Raw genomic sequence first — 23,627 nt, forward strand, 5'->3', positions numbered from 1 at the left:
CATCTGTGGTAGTTATGCAGTAAATGTCTGATTATAACATGGAAGGCCTGCAAATAAGACTGTTTCAACTCACTTTCAGATATAACAGTTTTATGATTGTATTTCATGTCATTTAGCTTTTTAGCCAAAATTGCTTGAATAGGTTCTGTATTTGCATAACTTGTCACTGAAATTAGTCCTGATCTTGAACCATAATTGTTTAGTTCTTAAGTTAGTTATATTCATAACTGTCACATTAATGCGCTATATTGAAATTAATTCTTTTATGCATTGAGTGAACATTGTATGATCTCTTGTCATCTAGGTACTATCATTATAGAACATGTTCTGATTTATTGTCTTATGGATATATTAACGGCTACTGCTTCATCTGTTTTGAGGAACTTGAGATTTTTCTTCTCAAATTACAGAAAAGAGAATGTTGAGGTGGCAAGAAACATTCAGTCACTCCATCTCAGAAATTTGAAGCAAGTCGAACCTTACATCTTACCACAGTGATAACGCCAGTTTGTTCAAGGTTCTTTGCCAAATAGGTTGCTTTTCCCTTCGGAAGACAAAGGACTAGAAGTTAAAAATATTATTCTTTATTCCTAAATTCAGAGTTTATGTAGACATTTTACTGTTGATAGTTCACAATAATGGATGGAAATCAAATGGATCAATATTCATAAAGCTTTTTGGTGTCTCAGGGTTGTCTGCTTGCTGGAGTTAGTACAAATCAAATAATGAAACCCTGCATAAAACCCTGAATCTCAGTAGTGGGGCAGCTTGTAAGTTGAGTCCCTGGCCAATGCGGGGAAAAGGGGAAAGACTTTGGAGACAGACTAATTTAAGATTCATTCCTAGTTAGCTGTGTGGCCTTGAGCAATCTTGACTTCTCTGTACCTAGCTTCCACACTTGTAAAATGGGAATAATTCTACCTTGCAGCCTTGTGGTTAGAATTTCAGATAACATAAACAAAACACATTAACACCTCTTTAACCACGTATTTGGCTGTTAACACTGGTGATTCAGGGCATGTTAATTTTCTATTGCTGCCATAAGAAATTAGCAAAAACTTAGTGGCTTAAAAACAGTACAAATGTATTATTTTACAGTTACATGGGTCACAATTCACAGTTGTTAATGGGATAAAATCAAGTATTGTATTGGCAAGATTGTGTTCCTTTCTTGGAGGCTCTGGGGGACAGTTTGGTTCCTTGCTTGCTTAGATTGTTGGCAGAATTCAGCTCCTTGTTGTGGGACTTGAGATTTCCGTGCTGTTATCTGAGGGCCATTCCTAGCTTCTAGAGGCGCTCACAGCCCCCTTTCTCCTGTCTTCAGTGCCAGCAACAGTGAAGCGAGTCCCTCTCATGCTTCAGATATCTCCTGTCTGTTATTTCCCGCTTGTCATCTCTCAACTGCCCTTCTTCATTCCTTTCCATTTTTAAAGTCTCATGCAATTACACTGGACCTGTCCAGATTATTCATGATAATCTCCCCATATGAAGTCTGTAACCTTAATCACATCCACAGAGTCCCTTTTATCAGGTAAGGTAACAGTCACAGATTTGGGGGGAATGGGGCATGTCCTTAAAGAAGAACATCATTCTGCTTACCACATAAGGAATTAACATCTAAGGAGGATAGAGGTACATCGAACTACATCCAGGTAGATTATTTGGAAATGGAGACATCTCAATGTGCATTCGCTGGTCTTAACTGATCTCTCGAACCTACAGTAGAGTCTTGGTGACCATGCTGATTTCTTTGATTTAGGATTTCTAAACTGTAACACAGTTACAGTTGATTACAGCCTCAACCAGTCCTTCGGTTTAGGATTTCTAAACTGTAACACAGATTCTACTTTCTGTTTTGTGGGGAGTTTTCCACAAGTGGAGAGATTTTGTCAGTAGGAAAGGGCAAAGAGTTAAGTATTAGACTCTTGAATCTTGGTGTGAAAAGAAAATTCTGTAAGTTAGCTGTTCCTTGCTCTCTTGTGTGGTATGCAAGCTCATATATTAAAATAGCATTTATAAATGGTAGATCATTTTTATTTAACTGCACATGTATTTGATTTCATCCAATCAAATTGTTTTAACAGTTTCATTGCTTATCATGCTTATTACAATGTGTAATGTTTTTTGTTTTCTTTTTAAGAATGATCTGGAAAAATTTTCAAAAGGTATTGGCAGGTTTACAAGAGAAGATCCCACATTTAAAGTCCACTTTGACCCTGAGAGCAAGGAGACAATCGTGTCTGGAATGGGAGAGTTACACCTGGAGATCTATGCTCAGGTAGTGAACAGCAAGGATGTTAAAGTCACTTCCTTTATGTCTGTGTTTTAAGAGCGTAAAAGTCAAGAATTCTCAGTCTAATGGTCATAAACTAATAGTGGTTCTTTCTTCATTTCACTCTGGTTTTTTATCCAGATGTGGTACACTGCATCTTCTACTATCTGTTACTAATTAATTACTTTTGATCTCTAAACCTTCTTATTTGTAAAACATTGCAGTCAGACCATCCATCCATAGGTAGGTCGTGGTTCTTTGGGTCAGGTGTATCCCTAAGGTCTAAGCCTTAGGGGGACAACCTCAGGGAGAAACCTGCTGAGAAAGTCAGTCCACCAGTACTCACTCTCCAAGCCATTTCTTACCTGTTTTCTTCTCAAGTCAGTACTTGACGATCAATATAATGTAGTTACACAAATGGGTAGATGGAGACCCTACTTTCCTAGGAAAGGTCTTATGTGTATATAAATGAAATCGAAATATATATGACTTATTTTTTTAATACATCTGACCTATGATTAAAAATTCTGGCTCTGACTGTATCTCTGAAGTTGAGATAGTAGAAAATTATGACAATAGATCCATATACCTTTCCAATGAACATGTAATAAAATGGAGCAAAGGTAAAAGTTTTAGTAGATCAACTGGAGGTAAGCGTAAGTTAATCAGTCTAAATTAGAATTTGTTTATATAAAATCTGTAAAAGTTTGTAATGTATTTATCCTCATAAGGTACTTCAGTGATTTTAGGTTTGTTATTTGCTCATCATAACCGTCCCTGGTGGCTCAGATGGTAAAGCATCTGCCTGCAATGCAGGAAACCCCCGGGTTTGATCCTTGGGTTGGGAAAATTCCCTGAAGAAGGGAATGGCAACCCACTCCAGTTTTCTTGCCTGGAGAATCCCATGGACAGAGAAGCCTGGTGGGCTATAGTCTGTGGGGTCACAAAGAGTCGGACATGACTGAGTGACTAACACTTTCACTTTTAAATGAATGCTTCTAAGGTAATTAAGACTCTTAGGATTTTTCTTGTTTTAGTTTATTATTTTTTAATTTAAATATATCAAAAAAGATCTCTCTCGTTCTTTTTAGCGAATGGAAAGAGAATATGGCTGTCCTTGTATCACAGGAAAGCCAAAAGTTGCTTTCAGAGAGACCATTACGGCCCCTGTTCCGTAAGTATCCAACATGATGAAACAAGCTATGAGGCTGGAATTAAAAGCTTTTATTAGGGGTACACATGGCACTGTTACTGTTGATAAGACACTTTGACACTGTGACGCACTTTATTATGGAAGCTATATAGTTCTGTACTGTAATCAGGCCATTTATACATAATGACACTTTTGGGATTTGTCTAACCCCTTAAGCTAGATATCAGTGAAGACTAGTATACAGGTCATCATTAACAAGCGTGTTTACACTTTATCCAGTGTTATGGTCCTTGTTTATTCCAATTGTGCTTCCTTTGGCAGACGGCTATTATGTTTTACTTTAGTACCATATTGTGGATGCCAGAGAACTTGCATTTGCCAAGGAATAATCTCCTGCAAGTAAAAGAAACTAATGCTGTGATAAAATTAATAAAAACATTTAGGATTTATATTGGATTTATATTCTGTTGGAGATAAAACAGTCCTCATAAAGATAGCACAAGACAAGTTAAATTGCTACAACTGGTAATATACTTCAACCTGGTGCCTATTTGAATTTACATGAATTCTGATTTAGAGTCAAAATTAACAAGGCATACACTGAGGCTAGAAAGTGAGTCTCAATTTCCAAAGTGACATTATAAATGATACTATACCTGAGATGCAATGTCATGAAGGAGAATAGTGTAGTCTAACTCGATGAAGTCATCATTTCTTTGCTATAATAAAAAATAAAAACCTGGCATTTAAAATTTAGTATCATTGGCAAAAAGTATATTTTAATTTTAAAAATCAGTTTTCACTTAGTAGATGATGATAATACTTAAATAAAATTAAAAACTGAATGTTATGGAATTCCCTGGCAGTCCAGTAGTTAGGACTCCACATATACACTGCAGGGGGCATGGGTTCAATCCCTGGTCGGGGAACTAAGATTCTATGTGGCCCACAGCACAGCCAAAAAATTTACAAATTGAGAGTTGTGGAACTTATAACATTATAGTCTATAATTGGAACATTTAGAACATTACAGTCTATAATTTGTCATTTAAGATTCTTTAATGTTTCCATTGCTCAAAAAAGCATTGTTTAGGGGATAAACAGCTGAGATGAGTGTTTATACTAAAGAAAACCAATTTTATAATAGAAATTCTCTTTTAAAAAACTGAAAATAATAAAATGTAATGTTTGATTTTGTAACTAAAGCTTTGATCTATGCTGCTTACTGCTTTGGGCATGTAAAGTATAACATCAACTACACAGAAATACCATATCTACATAGTTTCAAACCTTGATCATCAGAAATTTGCTGTACTTAAACAAGGCTCTTAAACACTTATAATGAGGCACTGAAAAATCCTGTGGCTCCTTTGTTTAACAGTAATAAAGTGGCCCCAGGATTGAATAAAACTATTCTCTCTTTATAGTCTCTTGAAACAATCCTTTCTTTGACTATATCAACAAAGAAGCTCCTTTAAGGATAAGGTAAAGATCAGGAAGGTTACTTATCTGTGATCTAGCCCAAAGGTATCTAATAAGTAGTTGCAAAAGTTAGTGGAGTAAAGGTGCTCCAGCTTTCTTGCAGTTTGTTATCAACAAACTGAGAAAAGCCAATGGAAAGTGCTTTTCTCTTAGAGAATCTTTTTCTTGCATTCTATTAAATACTACTAGTTGACTAGTATTTTTCTTTTAAACCTCTTAATAAAGCTAAACTCAAAGAATTTGTTTTAATCTCTTCAAGGTCTAGAAAGAGGCAATTTGGAGTAGTTCTATCAGACTTAGTATTTTATTTTGGCGAATCCAGGTGGGGAAAATGTCAACCCTATATCTAGCTCTGGCACTAACATTTGAGGAGAGGAAAAAAGCAGAGGTAGTTTCAGTATCATATGATTATAGTAATCAGAGCACAAAACTTAGGTTGCCAAAGGAAATGATCTGTATTACGCTGCACACAAAAACCATTGCCAAATTATAACTGAAGACTTCACTCTTGAAACTGCAGCTTCACCTTGTCCAGCCTTGATAACTGACCTCCCCTTCAAATACTGAGTTCACTACTGTAAATACAAAATGACCGAAGGGGCACTGTTTATCCGTCATGAATTATGACACCTTTTGTAAATACTGAACCTATTTAGAGTGTATTTTATAGAAATTACTTACCACTTGCTTGACAGTTTGAATTTTTGCCATTTTATACCATGTATTTTCAGTAGAGTTTTGCCATATTATATAACCACTGGCAACCCAGGCTAAATGTCGAACTGGCTTCATTTCTGGAGGTACATTTCCAAAACTGTCTGGTGAAGGAAATATTTATATGATAAATGGAATTATTTTACATAGAGAGTATTAACCTTTTAAATGTAAATTCTAAGTCATTTCTTAGTTTTCTTCAAATGTGTGCAGAAAGTAATTTAATTAAGCTATGTCTATCAAGTCCTAAGACCTTTATTGTTGTTAGATTAGTAATGAATATTTTGTGAAATTCAGTTTATTTCCAGCATAATGTAAACATCTTAACATTTTTGAGCATAGGTAAATTGATACTGTTTTTAAAATTGAAAAATATTTTCCTCTGCTATATATTTATATACCTGGAATATTTTGTGCTTCTAGTGGTTCCTTCATGGACTTGAGTCTTTGATAAAATGTGTTATCTTCTTCATCTGGGTTTTTTCCAATTTCTCCTTCAAATGTGAAGTTGACTTCTGGTGCCGTCTCTTGTCCCATTGGAGGGTACAGCACTTCAGCTGTGCAGTCCACTGTAACTTCCTGTTTGAAACATTTTGCAAAAGATCTTTACATGTAAATGGACATCCATTACTAATTATTATTCTTTGAGATAGAACCTTTAAAGCATTGTCCCCTTATGGTATTACTTCAGACTGGACTTCAATGTGCCTATTTCAGAGGTATCTAATTCATGGTGGCCCAGTAATTTTCTTGAAGTGAAGTTGCTCAGTCATGTCCGACTCTTTGCGACCCTGTAGACTGTAGCCTACCAGGCTCCTCCGTCTATGGGATTTTCCAAGCAAGAGTATTGGAGTGGGTTGCCATTTCCTTCTGCAGGGGATCTTCCCGACCCAGGGATCGAACCCAGGTCTTGCGCAGTGTAGGCAGATGCTTAACCGTCTGAGCCACTAGGGAAGTCGATTTTCTTAGAGGTAGCTAAAAATAAGTAACTTAGTTTATAACATATAAAGTCTCATAATCTTGTAAATTCGTTGAAAATTTTGAATGTATTTCACTAGTAATGGGAAGTCCATCTCTAAAGCAGATTTTAGTCTGACTTTATTAAGTCTTTCTATTCTTCTCTCCTCCTGAAATAACAGAAATTTTCTCAAACTCAGATTCATTTCAATCTGTATCCAGATGTAAAATGAGAAGATTGTAGCATTGGTTCTGCTTTAGATGAATATTCGTCTAGCAGCTCAGATGCCTTTTAGTGAATCTCTCTCTATTAGCCTGTATCTCTTAGTTATGCTTAACAAATGGGCAAGTTTTTTAAAATTTCAAGATGGTTACAGTACAACTGGCAGTTCCTTCCTTTTAAGTTTATCTCGTTAATAATTTGAGAGGTGTATAATTTTTAAAACTGGCCCTGCCCCATTACTGAAGGGTTCTAATCGGAACACAGTGGTATCAGTTGGCCACTCTGTTGCTCGTAAATAACTAAAAGCACTTGCTTTCTTTAAATAAAAGAAACAGAATGAGACAGAAATAAAAAACACCTAATGATGATTAGAGTTAATTATTTCACTTCTTCATATTAGGCATAAATTCACACTGACCCATGCATATATAACATTTTTAAAGGAAATTTATTTATATTGAAGTATCTAGAGCCTCTTTTCTAAATAGCACAATAGAAATACTAAGTGTATCTCAGAATACACAAAAAGTGAAAACTAACCCTTGTATGATGATCATTTTTTTTGAGGCAGGAATTTCACAACAACTTTTTCTCAAAAAAAAAAAAAAAACAAATCAATCCTATGATTTAATCAGCAGAGGTGACCTGGAATGTTAGGAATCAAATTTTATTTCATAATAAAGGATATCTCACTTACTTTTTGGATAATTTCTTCCACAGAAAATTTAAGACGATACTTATGTCCTCTTCCTGGAATATCCTAAAATTAAGAAAATGTGTTATTATAACAACAAATAAAGTCTTTATATGGTTAGGGGAATCCATGCTCTTTTGATGGGGCCGGGGGAAGCTGACTGTTGGAGGTAAACGACTAAAGCCTTAGACCTTGAGCAAAGCATGTCACTGTGTGTGTGAGGGCTGATTTAGTAGGTCCTCTAAGCAGGGTTATTTTGGATGAGAACAAAAGAGTGGGATAAAACCATGTATATTCGGTTATAATTCACTTTAAATCATCAGAGAACTTTGACATCTGGATCTGTGACCCTAAGTTCCACATAAGAAAATTTAACATTTTTAATTCTAAAGATGACAAATAGGATACCCACTGAAAAGATTTTTCATAAAGCCTCCAAACAGAATTCCATTTTGAGATTACTGCAAAGTGGTTAGAGATGTTAAGTACTGCTTTTACCTGTGTATTAGTGGACCTGCAGAATGAGACTTTAATAAATTTTATAACAGTAAGACAAACATTTAGGTACTTCACTTTTGAATCAAGATATAATTGAAAGTTTATACCTAATTATGTTACCTAGTGTGGTTTTGAAATATGTACTCCCTGTCAGCTCTTACAGACTGTTAGCAGTTAAACTTCTGTCAGATCCATTAGATGTCAGTAAAATGGAAACAGGCTTAGTGATTGCTAAGGTCTTAAGCATAGCACTTAATTTACCCTGTTAGCCAGACAGCGCCCGTCACTCAGCAGTCAGCGGCAGTAGTGTTTGGGTCAGCCCACAATTCCTTCACTCTAACTTCAGTTTTGTCAGTTTCTGGTTTGGTTTGTTCGTCTGTTTACCCTTCGTTTTGGTCAAATGAACGACTGGTCTTAAGATACAGGCAGTGAAGAATGTTACGCAAGACCAGAGCTTTTGCTGGTCCAGATTGGAGCAGCAGATGAGAAACATGGTACCCGTTTTAAGAAACTTTCGAAAATGGTTCCTTTAGGTTTCACTTGGGGGAAGGGGGAGAAGCCGCCCCAAACAGAGAACATTTATCCATTTCCTTGTAATAGTGCCCATAAAAACTGTATCAGTGTGTGTGTCCCTGTGAAAACAACCAACAGCCCCGGGGCTGCCCCCAGAGACTAGAGAAAAGCCAGAAATACCAGCTTCTCTAGAGAGGCAGCAGTGAGACCCGAAGCAGGCATGGTGCCCGGGGGAGCTGGGAGCGGACGAGCCGGGAGCGGAGGGGATGGAGGGACGCTGGCCGTGCCCCGCCGCCCCCTGCCCGACTCACCTCCAGGCTGGCTTGTGTGACCGTCTGCACCAGAAACACCTTGTGCGGGGTCCCCTGCTGGTAGTTGATGCAGCTCTCGACCACCGAGGCCGCCCTGGCGGCCGGGTAGTGGGTCGGAGGGATTTCCATTCTTGCGGAGTGTTGGCTGGGCTGGTGAGCGTCCGCGTCCCGGTCCTGCCTGCTGCCGGGCAGCCCAGCCGGAAAAGTCCTCCCGCCGCCTGGGGGCTGGGCGTGGGCTGGGGCGGGGTCAGCGGCTCCTTCCCGCTCGCTCTCCTTCCCTCCTTCCGATTCCGAAAGCGGCTGCCTGGGAGCTGGCTCCTGCCGGGGCCCCTTGTGGAGCCCCGCCCTGCTGCCGCCTGCAAGTCCTCTCCGGTTCCTGCACCGAGCGCCCCCTCCTCCTCTAAGTGGGGGTGGGGAGGGGTGGGGGTGCCCGGGACCACAGCCTTCCTGGTATCAACCCGAACCGAGGCGCGGGACGGGCGTTCTGGCGTTTGCCTCACTGCAGCATCTCCTCCGGGGCTTCGAGTTTCCCCTCCGTGAAAAGTCTGGTTGCTTCACTTGCAGAACGGAGCAACTTCCTCATCCACCACCCGCGGTGTCAGGCTCGGGCAAAGTCCAGAGGAGCTCCCGGTAGGGAGTCACTGCGTTTCCTCCTTTTCCCTCTACTTTCCAGGAGCAAGCTTGCTCATCCCCAGGTTTCTGTGATGTTGGATCGGTTCTGCCCAAATCAGGGTTTGAAAGACTGCAAATAATAGCATTAATTTGGAGGATTTAGGGCAGGGGAATTTTACAACGTACTTGGACCCCTCTCTTCCTCTGCTAATCTTAGAAAAGATTTTGATGACACCATGCTTCCAACTTTCTGGATCACTTTGAAAGAGGATTAAAATGTAGTTTAAAACTGTGTTTATACAAGGCACTACATTTAAGTAGCTTCTGACAAAAAGTTTTTAAAAGCTCCTTAAGCAAGCACAAACTTTGAGTAGCCAGTGCGTTTTTACTCTCCAGATCTCTTAATTACCTCTTTCTGTCACCTTTAAAGGCACTAGTCTAGGCTGTTCTTAAGAAATGCTGTCGAATTGGCAGCTAAGATTCGTTTTCTTCAGATATGTAACCAAACTGACACTGTAGTTTGTTGTCTTAGAAATAAAGATTCTTAGGTATTTTTCCCAAAGTGGATTTTGAAGGTTCTTTGGGTAGATATATAGGTTGTGTTGCTTTAAAAAAAAAAAAAAAAAAGTTAAAAATGTATTTGTAATGTTTTGTCTTCTTCAAATATCCTTTAAAATCTGTTTATTAATAAAGTCGGAGTAAATAGGCATTCCCATCCTTTCTAGTTATATTAGCCGGCAGCTGTCAAGTAACTAGAGAAAGAAAGGGTTTCGTTTCTCCTCTTAAGGCTTTTTCTGAAAAATTGAAGGCTGTTTTTTTTCTTTTGATGGAGGGGCCAGTGAATCATTGATCTAACAGTCAACCTGTTAGATTGTTGTCTGTGTGTGTTCTTAATAGTTGTGTGAATTATGTGCTCCTTTGGTAGTACCCAAGAACGAGTGGTCAAATACATTCTAATTACATAGATCTTTTTGCTGAAAATGAAATTTTAAAGTTTCACATGCAGCTAGTTAACATCTTCTGTGTTATTACCGGTTAGAGTTGTGAGAAGTACAGTATTTGAGACCCCCAAAGTCACCAGTTTGAAGCTTTAAAGCTTCAAAAATAATTACCATCTCTGTAGAACAAGGCTAGTAATAGAGGTGCTGGGTGACAGACAATATCAGGTGTTTATTTGCTAAAAACACACATACCAATTTAGGTTCTTTTAAAAATAAAATTATTATATTATTGCTCAGTCATGTCTGACTCTTTGCAACCCCATGGACTGTAAACTGCCAGGCTTCTCTGTCTATGGAATTCTCCAGGCAAGAATACTGGAGTGGGTAGCTGTTTCTTTCTTCAGGGGATCTTCCCTACTCAGGGATCAAACCCAGGTCTCCCACACTGCAGACTGAGCCACCTGGGAAGCACATATTAAAAACTTTAAGCTGCCTGTGTAGATGTTAAATAAACTGTTTTAAGAGAATCTTATCCCTGTAGAGTCCTTGAGATAGATCTTAGTTTCTCGATAAAATTTCATTAATGGTTAATCAAGAGATCATTATCCTCAAAGTTGAATAATGTATGAGTTACCTTGAAAGTAGCAAAATTATTATAAAGTCTCTGGGATTGTGCAAATTAAATTATTGTTTTAAATAACTATGAAAATAAGTAAAAACACCTATGGCTTGCAACTTTGGTAAGACTATAAAGTCAAAATAAATCTACAAAATAAGATATACAGTAAAACCAACACAATTCTAATTAACATTAACTTTTTATGTGAGAGATGATGTTTTGCCAAAATGAAACTATTTCACAGAATGCCAGTGGTCTGACCACAAGAGCATGGATTCTTTTACCTTTAGCATGTCTATTCACTGCTTACCAAGTGGTGTCTAAGTTCTTCCGCTTCTCTAAGCTCCAGGAAAATCTCTTTGTGCAGCGTCCTTATAAGGCTTTCGAGTTGAATGCATCATGTGCAGGTTAAATATTTACATTCTTACTATCTTTCTAGAAACATGTTTGATTGTTGGTCTTGGTGCAAATTCTGGCCACTTAAGAGTTGCATCACATTTGGCAAGTTACTTAGCTTCTCTGACCCTCAGGTTTCTCACCTGTAAAGTAATGATAAAAAAAAATAGTGCCTACTTCATGGGTCTGTAGTGAAGAATAAGTACTACAGTCCATAAAAAGTGCTTAGCACAAACCTGGCACTTGGATCCTCTTATTTGGCATCCACTAGGTTATAAACTCAGCCAGGATCCCTGAAACTGTATGGATAACTCGTTTGTAAGCTGGTCCTCCAGGGCTGTGCTGTCCGGGACAGTAGCCACTCTCCACATTGCCTGTTGATCATTTGCAGTGTGACTGGTGCAACTAAGGAACTGAATTTTACATTTTATTTAATTTTAATTAACTTCAATTAAATATCCATGGTTAGTGATTACCATATAAACAGCACAGATCTAGAGTATGTTGTATGGATATTATTGTTAAATTGAAAACAAAATTTATGTTGTCTTGGAGAAGTTGAGCATACCTGAGAACATGTGAGTGGGCCCGTTTTGGAATCCCTTAGTAATTCTGTGGTGATTTGGCAGTTATTTCTCTTCTGCTGTCCTTTTAGTTCTGATATCTGTTTACCTTTCAGCATTGTCTTCGCCAGCCCATCCTGAAACTTGGCGACTGCAACATTGTTTAAAGGCAGTTCATCAGGCACATTCACACTTAGGTTGTCTATGGAAACTCATTCCAAGCTGACATCTCCTACTAAAATTGCTATTTACTTCTGCCAAACCATTCACAGATCTCTGTGCAGGAACAGATGTTCATTAATGTCCACTTACCTGCAGTTATCTGCAGACAACTTTGAAAGTAGCCAGCTTCTTCGATCTTATGGTCTTGGGGAAGGTTGAAGTTTAAAGGAAAAATGCCTTGCAAACAGTAGAAACTCATGAAATGTTTTTTAAGTGATATAGTAGCCTATATTTACATATATTTAATATGCATACAAGATGCTTATGCCATCTTATTAATGTTGTCTTTAATAATTTGAAGTAAACACTGATCTGTGTCTATATATGTGTCTATTTGGAGGACTTATGTTAATTGTGATGATTTTGCCATTGATCATTTTCAGGTGTTAGTTATCCTTCCGGAAGCTCCCCTTTTTGTATTTTCTTAGTCCATAGTGTCCAAGTTGTAAAATCAAATAACTATCTGAATGAATTACTTGCATAACTCCTATTTTCAGATAACTGTCCTCAGAGAGATTCAGGACAGAACCCTGTGTCCCAGGGAAACAGAACCCTGTTTCCAAAAGAAAATGGGTAAGCTTCTTGGAATGTAGGTTAGAATAAGAACCTTCCACTGACTTTTTGTTTTAACACTTTTACTTTCTACTTGTGAAATTCAGATAAATTAGCAGAATTAAAACCATGGATTACTTGATGGTGTACCCCACCTCTAAGTAAGAACAGAAAGGAGCGAATTCCTTTTTAAATAAATTCTATAATAAAATTTTATATCAAGGCCATCCCATTTGAAGGAAGAAGTAAAATTGATGAGAGGTGGTTTTTCATTTCAGTTAGTAGGAGTTTATTTCATTTTGGTAATTATACTATGTTGATTTTTTTTTCTCATATTACTTTCAGGTTTGAGTTTACACATAAAAAACAATCAGGTGGGGCGGGCCAGTATGGAAAAGTGATAGGTGTACTGGAGCCTCTGGACCCAGAGAACTACACGAAGTTGGAGTTTTCAGATGAAACATTTGGGTCAAATGTACCAAAGCAGTTTGTGCCTGCTGTGGAAAAGGTAAAAGACGAACAAACAAAAAAAGCCTTTATTACATTAAAAAAAATAAAAAACGGTGTAGTAGATATCAAATCATATTGCTATCATGTCTTCTGTGGTTCAGTTTTGTTCCAGTCCTGCTGCTTTATCTGATTAAGCTCTCCATCTGGTTTAGAATCATTAAGTTCAAGAGCTATAAATATAAGCTATGACAATGAGAGGAAATCATTCTGTTTCTGAATCATAGTTATTACATTTCTCGATAAATTGAAACTACTTGATTGATTATAATTAGTAACTGAAATTTGTAGTAGTCGTTAGGAGTTTGTGAAAGTTTTCCATGCAGTACCCTTGTAGTAGAATGGTCATGCATTAAGATTTCCAACACCTGCGTGTGTTGTCATCTCCGCTAATGATTAATACGTCCTTGGGTAAATCAGTGTTCAGAGCCACTTTCTTTTGTAAACTGAGCATACAGTACTTAATCCTGAACCCCTCACAAAATCAAAGATTGGGTAAGACTCTGACATTTCTTTGGGAATTGTGAGGTGCTTTGCACATAGAAGGGGTTATTTGTGTTTTGGTAGCTTTCTACGTCATTGGTTTTAAGACTGTTGTAAACCTTTAGCAACTGTCTATTCATAAAGATTGAGGTTATTTTTAAAAATCTTTTAACTTTTAACTTAGAAGTCTTTATTAACAGATCATGATTTTGGTTTTAGCATTAATTTTGGTAGCATTTTTTGTGATTAGTGTATTTCATCCATTATGCTTAATTTCAAAACAGTATTTTGTCATTCACACAAATGAATGTGTCATTCACACAAATTTAAATTATCTTTTATTCTCCAAGATTAACATAGGTGAAGGAAAGCTTAGATATTTTACAGCATTCAGAGTTAACAGTTTTGAAATGTCAGAAATACATTGTACTACACGTGCAACTGTGTAGACTAACTTGAATCGTAGCAACTCTACAAGTATTTAATGAATGAAAACGAACTGCACACATATCAGATTGCATTCTTTAAATATGTGTAGCTTATTGTTTATCAATTATATCTCAATAAAGCTGTGTCTTAAAAGAATTGCTTTGGAAAAATGTTTTAATTTTAGTTCTTACATTGTGTAGCACAAAAATTATTATGTAGTGGTCTGCCAGTGAGTCAGAGCGGTGATGGGTGTAGAGTAGGAGCTTAAGACACAGTTGTTGATGTCAGTTTTGATTAAAGTTTTACTTTAGGGAATTTCTTAGATTTGCCTTTCCTCTGTTTATGCCTTGTAAAATTAAGATCATACTGACTCTATAATGTATCACAAGAGTTTAGTAATTGTTGAATATTAGGTTATGAGAAAGTGATTGCTTATCTACATTCCACAATAATAAAGCTTAAATAGGCTGTTCAATTTTAAAGAAATTTTTAAAAAAATGAAATATACATGAAAATGTTAAACTTCTGAATACTAAAATGTTTGAGGGTTTTTCTTAATGCACCTGCAAGTGGAGAGACACTCAAGAAGCTTATTCATTAACAGGGGTTTTTGGATGCCTGCGAGAAGGGCCCTTTGTCTGGTCACAAGCTCTCTGGGCTCCGGTTTGTTCTGCAAGATGGAGCACATCACATGGTGGATTCCAATGAAATCTCTTTCATCCGAGCAGGAGAAGGTGCTCTTAAACAAGGTATGCTGCGTCTGGCACCTGCCACATGGATGAGTCTGCTTCCCTAGTGGACCACCAGAGCCCCAAAAGGCGGCACTGTGCTGCTTAGGTCTTCCTCCCGACACCCTCCACTGCTTCTACCCCCTTCCCCTGGGGCAGTAGGCAGCACACCAGGGAACAACGAAGGTTCTGGACAGGTTTTCATAGAATCAGTGTGAGGACAGATTACTATGTTTTCTTTTTTACAAAACTAAGATCCTACTTTGTTCTCTTCAATTATCTGGTATTTTTCATATGTTTAAATTCATAGATAATCTGTAAGCTGTATTTTTAATAAAGAAGACAAATGCTTAGAATTTTAAGAAATATTTTAAAGAAACATTAACTATAGTCATGCTATTTTTAGTAATTTATTCAGATGTCAGAAAATCTATAAATTTGTAAACAGTGTTTTCACATATGACATTGTAGGCTTTTAGGCATTTGAAAGAATTCAGTAAACTTTATTCTCAGTGCAGATTTCTTACTAAACTGTTAAAACTGTCAACCTTTCTCACAAGGATAATAATGTGTATTAAAACCCTGATGATACCAGAACCATAAGCAATTGCAGGTGCATTTGATTGATTGCTTGTAAGAGAGAAAAGCAAATGACACAGCAGTTTGACATCAGGGTTATTCAACAAAAGAATTTTAAGTTATAACTGAAAGTCAAGAAATTCATTGTGTTTGTCATCTCTTCCACATCCATTATATGATAATTCATTAGTTATGTCCAGAAGTGTGTTTTCACAGAAATTACATTATAATTCATAAGACATTCATAAATATTTTTATCAAAGAAGGTCAAAATGGACAGCAGAAAATTCTAACACTTCATTTCCAGGCATTCAGAGAAGCAGGATTTTACTGATTGTGTTTGCATTTTGGACTTGGTTATTTTTAGTCTGTTTGCATCTGTGGTTAGGTGTGGGGCAGTGGCTGGAGAAGGTTGCTTATTTCTTGACCAGGCCACTAATTCCTTATTTTACTTAATGGGAGCCATTAGTTATTTATTTCATTTCCTAGTTGCAAAAGAGTAAAAGAATCCTTCATTTTCTTTATGCCAGCTAGCTGTCTATTAAAAATGCAGTTGAAATCTATGATCTAGAAACTTTGTCACAACCTGACAATTGTGTTAATAGGAAAAGGGAAACAAAGTCACAAAGTAAGATTTTATTAGGCATGACGGAGAAGGAAATGGCAACCCACTCCAGTATTTTTGCTTAGAGAATCCTGTGGACAGAGGAGCCTGGTGGGCTGCCGTCTATGGGGTCACACAGAGTCGGACACGACTGAAGTGACTTAGCAGCAGCAGCAGCAGATTATAACACCTGCCTTTTGCCTTCAAAGGTGTTTACCACTTTAATAAGTCTTAAATTGACAATTTAGTTGTAATCACTTTATACTTTTCTCAGCTTTATTGAGGTGCAGTTGACAAAACTGTGATATAATAAGTGATGATTTCATAAATGTATGCATTGTGATACTTTTTTTAATATAGTTAAGACAAATTAGAAATCACCAACTATTCTATTCTGGAAATAGGCAGCTTTCCTGGATAGAGGTTGCATAAAGCAAGATAATTGGTAAAATCAATAAAGAGCGTCATGCTTTTCAGTTGTACCTATATGAAATATAGGTAAATGTAGATTAGATGTCCATAATACACACATATGTATATCCATGAAAAAAATCTGTGTGTCTATGAGTATTAATTAAACAGGTATATACCATTTAGTTTTTAAATACTTAAGTGTGCAGATATTCTTATGTGTGATTAATTGCCTGATGGGGATGCAGAGGAAAAGCACTAGATGATAATAGAACTGAGGAGTATTGTGGGGGTTTTTTGCCAGAAAAATATGTGCAAATAAACAGGGTGCTAGCATGAAAAAAGAGTTACTTTGCTGTTTCATCATCCGATTCTTTTTTCTCCATGATTGAAAGATAAAAGTGTAAAAGAGTAAAAAAAATTTTACTGGGCTGGGCTCTTAAGAAAATCATCTTTTCATACACATACCTCCACTGATTATCATATGAGAGTTTTAAGGTGGTAGATGTTGATAATTGAGCTTAATATCAGATTAACCTATACTTTTGAACTATTCTGTTATCAAAATTGGGAGAAAAATAGTTCATGTTCTCATATGTTTTTAATTTTAAAAAGTGAACACTGGAACTATATTCAGTCACAATTTAAACTTTATCCCTGAAATTAATCAGTGATGTAACTAAAATGGAAACATGAAATTAAATGTTCTTTCAGGGATTGGTTCACCCCATGGATGTTAACCGTTACCATCATTTTCTTAATTTTTCATTTTCTGCCCTAGTCTTAGTTGCAGCATGCAGGATCTTTGATCTTCGTTGTAGCTGCAGGATATTTTTAGTTGTGGCATGTGGGATCTTTAGTTGTGACATTCAAACTCTTAATTGCAGCATTCAAATTCTTAGTTGCAGGATGTGGGATCTAGTTCCCTGACCAGGGATTGAAGCCAGACCCCCTGCATTGGGAGCGCAGAGTCTTAGCCACTGGATCACCAGGGAAGTCCCACCATCATTTTCTTCAGCCAATATTTAGACCACTGTGCTTGGTCTCCCCACAAACATTTAATTTGTAGTTACTCTATAGGAGAAATAAAGGCCTACCCAGGATTACATTAGCTCATTTTATTCATCATTGTCCCTTTTTTGATCTCCTGGGCTGAGTTTGAATCCTGGCTCTTCTTCATACTTAACTCTGTGGAAATGGGCATGTCCAGCTGCTTGCAGATAGTAATTCCACACTATTAAATCAGAATGTACTTAAACATTGCATAGGCTTCCCAGGTGGTGCTAGTGGTAAAGAACCTGACTGTCAGTGCAGGAGACATAAGAGACACAGGTTCAGTCCCTGGATCAGGAAGATCCCCTGGGGGATGGCACAACAACCCAGTCCAGTGTTCTTGCCTGGAGAATTCCATGGACAGAGGAGCCTGTCGGGCTATAGTTCATGGGGTCACAAAGAGTCAGACACGACTGAAGTGACTTAGCACACAACACACTTGCACATATGTGTTTGGGCATAGTGAAAGCTTATCCCTCTTCCCTTCATATTACCTTTGACCTGTTCATGCCACCTATCCCCAGCTTTTTGTCTCAGAGAAGTCACAGTAACATTTATTGATGACTTTTGTGCTGTGTACTAATATTATGCTAAGTACATGAATTATCTTATCTTCCACAGTGACCTGATGGTTCAGAAAACTGAGACTCAAGAGTAATTAGTTAAATGGCCCAAGGCTCCATGTTAGCTAGTGGTGGAACCGAGACTCAAACCCTCGCCAGGGTCCTGGCCCTTGACCGCCTCCTCTCAAAACTCTTTGGCACCCAGCATGGTGTTTTCAGCTTTATCCCTAGTGGACTGAAATAGAAACATCACCACCTCTGCCCACCACTTTAGACTTAAAGGTCTTGTGATGGATGGTGTGGATATTTTCACTTCCTGCTATTCTACTTCAGGAAAAAATTGCTTTTAGGACTTGGCTGCCATGTGACTATTGAAAAATGGCAGGATGAATTAGCTCTGGAGTCTTGTCATTACAGAATGGGATAGAGAAAAGCATGGAGAAGGGCAAGTGAATCAGAAGGTGGATTTAGGAAGAAAGAAAGAATTAAAAGGAGAGTGGGGGAATATGAAACAGAATTGGACAGGTTACCCTCAACTGTTAAGGGATGGACACTGTATACTTGGCCCCTTTCTTTCCCTTTAGGATATGATGACTTTCACACTTGAGCTCTTTTATTATTACTGACCTTTTGAAAACACTAGATAATATGTAACTAAATATGCCTGTTAACATCCGTCTCTCTGGGTACCTCTGTGCATGTGTGCTCAGTCGTGTCTGAGTCTTTGCAACCCCTTGGACTGTAGCCCACCAGGCTCCTCTGTCTATAGGATTCTCCAGGCTAGAATACTGGAGTGATTTGCCATGCCCTCCAGGGGATCTCTCAACCCAGGGGTTGAACCTGCATCTCTTATGTCTCCTGCATTGACCGGTGGGTTCTTTAGCACTGTAAAGAAGGGCTTCCCTCGTAAAGACGGTAAAGCGTCTGTCTGCAATGCGGGAGACCCAGGTTCGATCCTTGGGTCGGGAAGATCCCCTGGAGAAGGAAATGACAACCCACTCCAGTACTCTTGCCTGGAAAATTCCATGTACTGAGGAGCCTGGTAGGCTACAGTCCATGGGGTCACAGAGTCGGACACGACTGAGTGACTTCACTTTCACTTTCTTTACCATTAGCACCACCTGGGTTCTGCATTAATTACATTTATTTAGAGCCAAGGAAGCCCAGCCATTGTGGTAACCCAAGAAGTTACAAGAAATAGAGCTGCTTCTACAGTCTAGAATTTTTAGTCTCCTGCTTTAGATGTCTACATAGAATTCTGCAGGGCCTCGTTAATGACACTGGAATCTGCAGAGCTCACTTATATCCCTCTTTTGAAATCAAAACTCACTAATTAGGACTAATGAGTCAGAGGTAGGTCTGAGCCAGGGACCAACAAGAAAGGGTTGATTTACCTAGGTCAGAGACTCAACAGCTAGTGAGGGATCTCAGAAAAAATTAAGTGACCCTTAACTGCATAATTTAAGTGGGAAAGGACTTTATTGAATGTTGTTCTAAGACCCCTTTTATATTATTCTCTGCAACCTCATGATTTTTAAGGATAAAAATATGGTAATGGACATAGTAATATTAGAATTAAGTGTTGTCTTTCTGGAAGTTCCATTTAAAAGAGTGACTGCTACTGCTGCTAGAAAAATGAGTCCAGATCAAATATTTTAATCTTACCATTTGTGTGTGTACCTTTGGGAGAGCACTTTCTATCTCCTTTTTGTACATCTGGATAAAGAAAGAGTTCCAGTTTGTTTAAAGATTAATAAACTTACGTATTATTTATTTTTTTAAACCCCAGCCCTGGCAAATACAGCATTATGTATTCTTGAGCCTATTATGTCGGTGGAAGTTATAGCCCCAAATGAATTTCAAGGACCAGTGATTGCAGGAATTAACCGACGCCATGGGGTAATCACAGGACAAGATGGAATTGAGGACTATTTTACACTGTATGCAGATGTAAGTACTGTTAGTCACTGACAACCTTGCTTTTATTATCCACAGGAGAAAATCAGGATTAGCTTTTGTGTTTGGAAATTGTAGAGCAAATTGGCACATTTCCCTGCCTATTCGAGTGTTGAATTTGTGCTTATATATGTGTGTGTCAATTTCTATAATTTGCTGTTAGAGCATCTCTTTAAGTGTAAAAGGTAAAAATGAGATTCATTTCATGTAGGCCTTTTGTATGTCATTTTCTTAGATGTGTAATTACCTTCCTTTCTCATGATAGCTTTATTTACATAGCTGTTTTTTTTATGTTCTCATTTATTAGGATAATATTTATCTCCTTTGCCTTACTTAAAGTTCATGGGAGAAAGGGTTTAGTCATATTACCTAAGGTCTCCTAGAAGACATTACTGTGGGCATATCACTGAGGAGTCCAGAGGAAGGTTGTATGAATAGTCACCTTTTCACAGAAGAAACACTCTTGAGTACTTGAGCTGCAGCCGTGGGAGTGGGGATGAGGGGGAGGGCCGTCAGTGGGGTCCACGCCGCGAAACTGAAAGATCGATTTGCTAGTTGTGACTGTCAAATGAAATTATCTTCAAATGGGGTTTCTACTCTCAATAAAACAAAAATAAGCTTTTCTTTGGCTTCTAATTCTTTTAAACCAAGAGTTACTAGTAGAAACCTGAGTCTACAGGAGTTAAGTGGCTAAGGCTTCTGTGTTTTTCTCATTTTCCAGTAGGCAATGCTGAAGTATTTACTGTGTTTGTTTTCAGGTCCCTCTGAATAATATGTTTGGTTATTCTACTGAACTTAGGTCATGCACAGAGGTAAGCAGGTGTTTAAATTTTACTTCAGTGCTCTTCAAGGGACCATCCTACAAAATGATCATTTTTGTGAAATCTTGGCTTTGCATGACTTTCTTTAATTGATAGTTTTTGGAGGCCTGGTTTCTAAAAATCTTTTTGATTTTTGTTTTGAACCCCCCAGGGGAAGGGAGAATATACAATGGAGTATTGCAGATACCAGCCATGTTCACCAGCTACACAAGAAGAACTCATTAACAAGTATTTGGAAGCTACAGGTCAACTTCCTGTCAAAAAAGGAAAAGCCAAGAACTAATTTTTCTCACTTTGTTGACGAACTTTAACTGTATCTGCAACTTTGGATACTTTAATGGATTCCAGTGGAATAAATCCAGGCTGAAAACAAGTAACTTTAGAAGCCCTTCCTATATATTCAGGAGTTTCTATTATGTAAAGGTTGATTCTGTGTATATCTCAACTCTGTTGATTGGTTTTATACCTCAAATAAAATATGGTTATTATTGAAATATATTTAATATTTATTTGAGAGAGGAGACTTATTTCTGTTCTACTTATAAGCTTAGAACATGTATAAACGTGCAGATTTTTCAGCATGAGAATTTTCAGGATACAGAAAAGCTGAAAACAGTAGAAAGAACAGCCACATACCACCCGTCTAGACTGAATAGTGAAGTTTGTTAAGAGTGTTTATCAGATAATTTGTCATATCTGCTTTCTGTTTGTTGTCCATCTGTGTCACATACTTCCATTCTTTTAAAAAATATTGTTTTGCTGAATACTTGGAAGTGAATTGGATATATCATAATACTTCTTGGAGTGTCACTTTTTTTTTTTTAAGAGTGTGATTCCTTTGTGACAACCGGGATGGCCCTAGAGGTTATTATGCTAAGTGAAATAAGTTAAAGACAGATACGATATGATTTTACTTATATGTAGATCTACAAATCAAAACAAATGAACAAACATGACAAAACTAAGTCTCACAGACACAGAGAACAGAAAAGTAGATGGTTTTTTTTAAACAAAAAAGGATTCCTTATAATCTTAATGAAGAACATTTTTCAGATTCTTCATTGGGTTATTAAAATGCTAGCTAAATTTCTAGCTCTTTTATATAGAGCTGATGGCTTCAGCTTGTGGCTTATACACATTTGTAACTGCTTGTTTTCAGAGGCATAAATGTTACTTTTTTGCAGACCTGTGAGGTAAAAACAGACCCTTTCATATGCTTGTCTGTGTTCATTTTAATGTTTCTGCACTTTGGAAATAAAATACAACTTACAGGGTTGTTGGGTAGTCTGTTTCATCCACGCAGTAAATGCTAGTTGAATTTGAGTCTGTTGGAATGTATCACATACTGTGTTGAGATTATGAAAGACAAACGCTAAGCTTTTGTTTCTAGGGTATATATTGGACTTTGCCAGTAAGTTCTACCATATTGTTCAGAATTGGCTCATCCAAAAAACAAGAATATCTCACAGGAACCCATCCAAGACCAGAACCAACATCTTTTGTTGACTCAGTTTGGTTGTAGTTGGTAAAGACCATGTTACCAGCCAAAGTTTGCAGAAGGAAAAAATTAATGATGGTATTTATAAATAAGGGTTTCTTTTATACTGCTCTTAGGATAATTGTTGGATAATTTAAAGAAAGACAGTGTTATTTGTGTTGGAGAGTGGTAGCAGCGCTAGACAGGAGTATCACCCTGATTCCCAATTTAGAAATTACTTGCGGAGCTTTAAAAAAATATCCAGGCCAACCCTTAGGTACTACTGCTTCTTTGGATCAAAATCAAAAGTTTTCCAGTGTAGTCTAACGTACAGGCACGGTTAAAGACCCCTGCAGTGTCACCTGTACCTCCAAACATGAAACGTTCACATGTGTCATATGTTAATATTCTTTTGTGTGATGTTAGATTGTGGGCTGTTAGTTCTTAGTATATGTTCTGTAAACACATACAGTTGATTTTCTTTCTTCCCTCCTTGCTCACTCTTAGATTTAGGTTGTGATGTCACTACATTGTGGCCATGACAGCTGGGTCTTAGTTACGGCCCTCAGGATCTTTGATCTTTATTGTGGCTTGCAAACTTTTAGTTGCAGCACATGGGATTTGTTCTCTGGCCAGGGATCAAACCCAAGCCCCTCGCATTGGGAGCACAGAGTCTTAGCCACTGGACCACCAGGTAAGTCCCACTAAAATTTAATACTGAAGTTTTAGAGTTTTTCATATTTTAATACTTTTGAAATATGGACGGATCTTAAAATTGATGCCAGGTAACCAAGGCAGCCACCAGGTTTAGTAAATTGTGACATATAGGAATAAATCCCTTTTTAGAAAACATCTACATGCATTGCCGAGAAAGTATAAATTTTTGAATTTGAGCTTTAATTGCTGCTTAAAATGTCTTCAAATAAGACTAATGCATCGTTGAAATAGTTAATGTTTTCACAGGCAGTTTATTGTGAGCACTCATTCATTTATCCATAAGTGCCAGGCAGCATGTTATGTGGTTGTAGCACTTTGAAAGTTAGGAAAGGTCACAGAACAAGTCATAGAATTTCCTAAGTTGAGACATTAGTGTAATAAACTCATTATGTCATGAAGGACTCTCATTCAAGAGCCAACATAGAAACTTCCAACTGACTTTCAGAAGAACTTATGAACTTCTAACTATTCATAGCTCAAAACAAAACTATGAGTAGAATCAAATGGAATGCAGGCAAAATCCTGGTGTTATCTTGTATGTCTTAAAATTTTTTGAAAATTGGAAAGAGGTTAGAAA

General features: G+C 37.5%; 2 protein-coding genes across 2 annotated transcripts in view; one reads left to right on the top strand and one right to left on the bottom strand.

Moving 5' to 3' along the window:
* Positions 1-21,350, top strand: part of GFM1 (G elongation factor mitochondrial 1) — a 50,085-nt gene extending 28,735 nt beyond the window's left edge. The window contains exons 12-18 of the mRNA XM_043873936.1: positions 2,141-2,278; positions 3,364-3,446; positions 13,068-13,230; positions 14,746-14,890; positions 19,869-20,029; positions 20,794-20,847; positions 21,008-21,350. Of these exons, the coding sequence (XP_043729871.1) occupies positions 2,141-2,278; positions 3,364-3,446; positions 13,068-13,230; positions 14,746-14,890; positions 19,869-20,029; positions 20,794-20,847; positions 21,008-21,139 (876 nt within the window). The 3' untranslated portion in view covers positions 21,140-21,350. The remainder of the gene's footprint in view (positions 1-2,140; positions 2,279-3,363; positions 3,447-13,067; positions 13,231-14,745; positions 14,891-19,868; positions 20,030-20,793; positions 20,848-21,007) is intronic.
* Positions 3,476-9,231, bottom strand: LXN (latexin). Its single transcript, XM_043873939.1, has 6 exons — positions 8,818-9,231; positions 7,499-7,561; positions 6,023-6,200; positions 5,589-5,725; positions 4,082-4,144; positions 3,476-3,818 (listed from the first exon to the last, which is right to left on the bottom strand). The coding sequence occupies exons 1-6, from the start codon at positions 8,944-8,946 to the stop codon at positions 3,720-3,722; spliced, it is 669 nt and encodes a 222-aa protein (XP_043729874.1). The 5' UTR covers positions 8,947-9,231; the 3' UTR covers positions 3,476-3,719.
* Positions 21,351-23,627: the final 2,277 nt, after the last annotated feature.

The sequence above is a fragment of the Cervus elaphus genome, chromosome 19, assembly GCF_910594005.1.
Source record: "Cervus elaphus chromosome 19, mCerEla1.1, whole genome shotgun sequence".
NCBI classification, from domain to species: Eukaryota; Metazoa; Chordata; class Mammalia; order Artiodactyla; family Cervidae; genus Cervus; species Cervus elaphus.